This window comes from Olea europaea, chromosome 5 (assembly GCF_002742605.1).
Source record: "Olea europaea var. sylvestris chromosome 5, O_europaea_v1, whole genome shotgun sequence".
Classification (NCBI taxonomy): Eukaryota; Viridiplantae; Streptophyta; class Magnoliopsida; order Lamiales; family Oleaceae; genus Olea; species Olea europaea.
The window spans coordinates 4,292,681-4,295,819 of NC_036241.1; the positions used below are offsets into that span (position 1 = coordinate 4,292,681).

Consider the following 3,139-nt stretch of genomic DNA (forward strand, 5'->3'; position numbering starts at 1 on the left):
AACAATAATGAAACAATCAGAAACTTTCCAACATGTCTTTCTTACCAAGAATAATGAATATTGCCATTCCTGCATTCATTTGTACTTACTAGTACTTTGATAAATCATTTTCACTAATATCAACAATAGTGAGTCAAGATTTTACATTAACACATTGAGCATAAATCAAAAGAAAATTAATTAAAATAGTTTGAATATATATTACATAAAATTAAATAAACTCTTGTTCATGAGAATGACATAATCCCGTTAACACATTAAGAAAGACGCGTGTGGATCAATTTAACATGAAGTATTTTTCGAGCCTCGAATATATATTATTATCTAAACAATAGAGGGTCCACATGTAAGACAATATGATCCCATAATATATATTTTGTAGCAAAGATCATACAATTGACAATCTTTGTTAAGGAGCACCCACCAATCATAATGGACAAATTCATTGCAAAGCAAAACAAAATTTGAAATAATTTAGGTTTCTATACAAACGTCTTGGAAAATTGTGCTTTACAATATGTATTTACATTGGCCTTGCTAGCAATGTGACTATGACGTGAATGTGAAGTGTAAAGTGTTTGTGAATTATATGTAAAGAAAAAGGAGTATGAAAAAGGTTACAAAAAGAGTAAAATGCAAGGCAAAATTTGGCATGGTTCTTGAAGAATCTCCTGTGACAAAATTTGGCAGCCATGATGAGAGGTTGCTGCCGATGGTTGTTCCGGTGGCGGTTTCCGGCGAGGAAGGGTCTCTTGAAGATTTTAGACTGCAGGAAAAGTTTCAAAAAAGTACATCATTTATGTATGATAGCAACCTAATGTCAATTTTGCTATTCGCCATTTACAAATATAATAGAAGGAGAAAGTAAGAGTGAAACTACGAGGCAAGGACGAAATCAATTCCTTTTTGTTTCCTATGCTTTACTAGTAGGACAAATGAACAACCCTTTGCTCTATGAAGTTCCAAATTTAGCCATGTATGATTAGTTGTTCAAAATTTATTGGGTACCACAGCTTGTTAAGCACACATTTCATTTATTTCTATCAAAATCTATTAAAAATATGATTTTTATCTGAATGAAACAGAGACATAATGTGATTGATATCAACAAAATGATTACTAACATGAAATTATTGTCTCGACCAAAGAAAGATGATCAAAAGATTATGAAAATGAACACAAAATTTTTAAGTTACTTATTTTGTCTAATAACATTTCAAAATTATTCTTTTTTTACTAACAAATTTAGCATTTTTTTTCCTTTTTTCGAAAGCAAATCTTAACTTACATATGAAAAAATATCTTTTGATTTAGTTTACCTCGTACGTGAGGGACAGAACGTGATTTCATAATTTGCCCCACTACACATAAATGTACCCGTAGCATCATCGTATGCATAGCTATACGATCTCGGACATGCAGTTTTGAAAATCTCAGAATAAGTTGATGGCCGACAGGTAGTGGGTGAACCATACGCGCCGCTGCAACAGTATTCTGGATTCCCAAACGCTTCACATGCACTCTTGCATGCATGCCCGTCACCGGCCCGCAACTCATTCGGGCACATCCGGTTCAAATCAGTTATGCACCCGGTTGAACCGCAGGCGCCCGACCCTCCTTTCGGCTGGACTATCATTGGCAAGTTGTATCCGTCAACAAGGCTAACATCGTAGAAATCCTGGGCACCCGAATTCGTACCCGACCCTATCGTGAATTCGGCTAAGGTAGCCGGCGGCGCTGCGCCGGCTCCATTGCATTCCACCTGATTGGAGCCGCAATCACCGGTAGCGCAACTTCCTTGGCCGGTGTTCGGGTCAAATGTGCAATGGGTTCTGCCCCAAAACCTCCCCGACCAGCCCGGCAGAGCTTGGAACGTCCGGGTCCCGCCGGACGGAAGTTCGAATCCGGTACTGTCCAATTTACTACTACCAGCATTTGCCAATATTCCGGGCCATACTGTATAATCACATCGATTCGTCAATGTAAACGTAGCCCCTAAAGAACCTGAAAATGAAATCCCGTAAATCAAAATGGCAGAAAATGGAAATTAAATCGAAGATTATTAACAGTAATACCTTTGCCGAAGATCAGTAGAAAAACGAGGGTAATATAATCGAAATGAGAAGAAAATTTTGAGGACATTTGGAGAAGATTACTGATTTGTGAAGAGATGATCAAAATTTCAAATTTTGTTCTGTGAAGAAATGATGCAGTTTATGGGATGAAATCGAGAGAAAGTAGTGAGAAAGAATTCTTTTTACGCGGAATGAACTTACTATATATAGACAACAAGGGTCTCACCTATACATTGAATCACTTCAAGATGAAGCTATCTATGCTTCATTGTTTTTAATTGTAAAATGCTTTATTACTTTTCATATATTATACTTATTTTTTGTACTATTTTTGTTATGATATATGTTTTTGTACTATATGGGCCTCTCTTGCACCAAAATGGAAAAAGAAAAAACGAGACAAATGTCAATAAAATGAAAGGATAGTCGTTTTCAATAATTTATTAAAAATAAAATTTGAAGAAATATATTTTTTATTGAGTATTTTTAACTTTTAGATAAGATAAATCTTTTGTCGCTCACAAAAGGTATCAAAGCATGCACTAAACATAATATATTAAGAATGTGTAAAACTTTTTCTTAATATAATTTCAATGGTCGAAGATATACTTTAAATAAATATATATGTTTCGTCATAGTAATTTACATAGTTTTTCAGGTTAACATCGCATGTTCTGTGAACTAGTTCTACGATTTAATGGAGCAACTAAGCTACAATTAAAGTTGACAACCAATTGGATTTTGGGTAGCTCCAAATTTATCTCATCATCAAGGAGAGAGACAATCCAACAAGTTGTGGACTTTCATTTTTTTCAAAATATTTAGAGATTTTCATTTATTCTTTTGTAAGAAAATATTTTAGTTTTTCTTCAAAGTGTGAGAGGGATTATTTTCATGTATTGCATTGCCCAATAGCCTACTCCAATTCGGTTTCTAGTTCTCACAGAGAAAGTTTTTTATTTTATTTTGGTGGGTTTTACTTAAAAATATTTATAATAAAATAGTAAAAAGATATAGCTTCAAAGAGTCCAAAGGCAACCTTTGCTTCCGTGTAATGCACTTCA

The 3,139-nt window shown here is 34.4% G+C and overlaps 1 protein-coding gene across 1 annotated transcript; it reads right to left on the minus strand.

Moving 5' to 3' along the window:
* Nucleotides 1-441: 441 nt before the first annotated feature.
* Nucleotides 442-2,254, minus strand: LOC111394451 (thaumatin-like protein 1). Its single transcript, XM_023020280.1, has 3 exons — nt 2,076-2,254; nt 1,320-2,004; nt 442-766 (listed from the first exon to the last, which is right to left on the minus strand). The coding sequence occupies exons 1-3, from the start codon at nt 2,140-2,142 to the stop codon at nt 586-588; spliced, it is 933 nt and encodes a 310-aa protein (XP_022876048.1). The 5' UTR covers nt 2,143-2,254; the 3' UTR covers nt 442-585.
* Nucleotides 2,255-3,139: the final 885 nt, after the last annotated feature.

Excerpts from the sequence above, each read along its gene's own strand:
- LOC111394451 (XM_023020280.1), bottom strand. The coding sequence starts at position 2,142 with ATGTCCTCAAAATTTTCTTCTCATTTCGATTATATTACCCTCGTTTTT. Across the intron at positions 2,005-2,075 it reads TCTACTGATCTTCGGCAAAG|GTTCTTTAGGGGCTACGTTT; the intron begins GTATTACTGTTA and ends TTTCATTTTCAG. Across the intron at positions 767-1,319 it reads TTCTGTCCCTCACGTACGAG|TCTAAAATCTTCAAGAGACC; the intron begins GTAAACTAAATC and ends CTTTTCCTGCAG.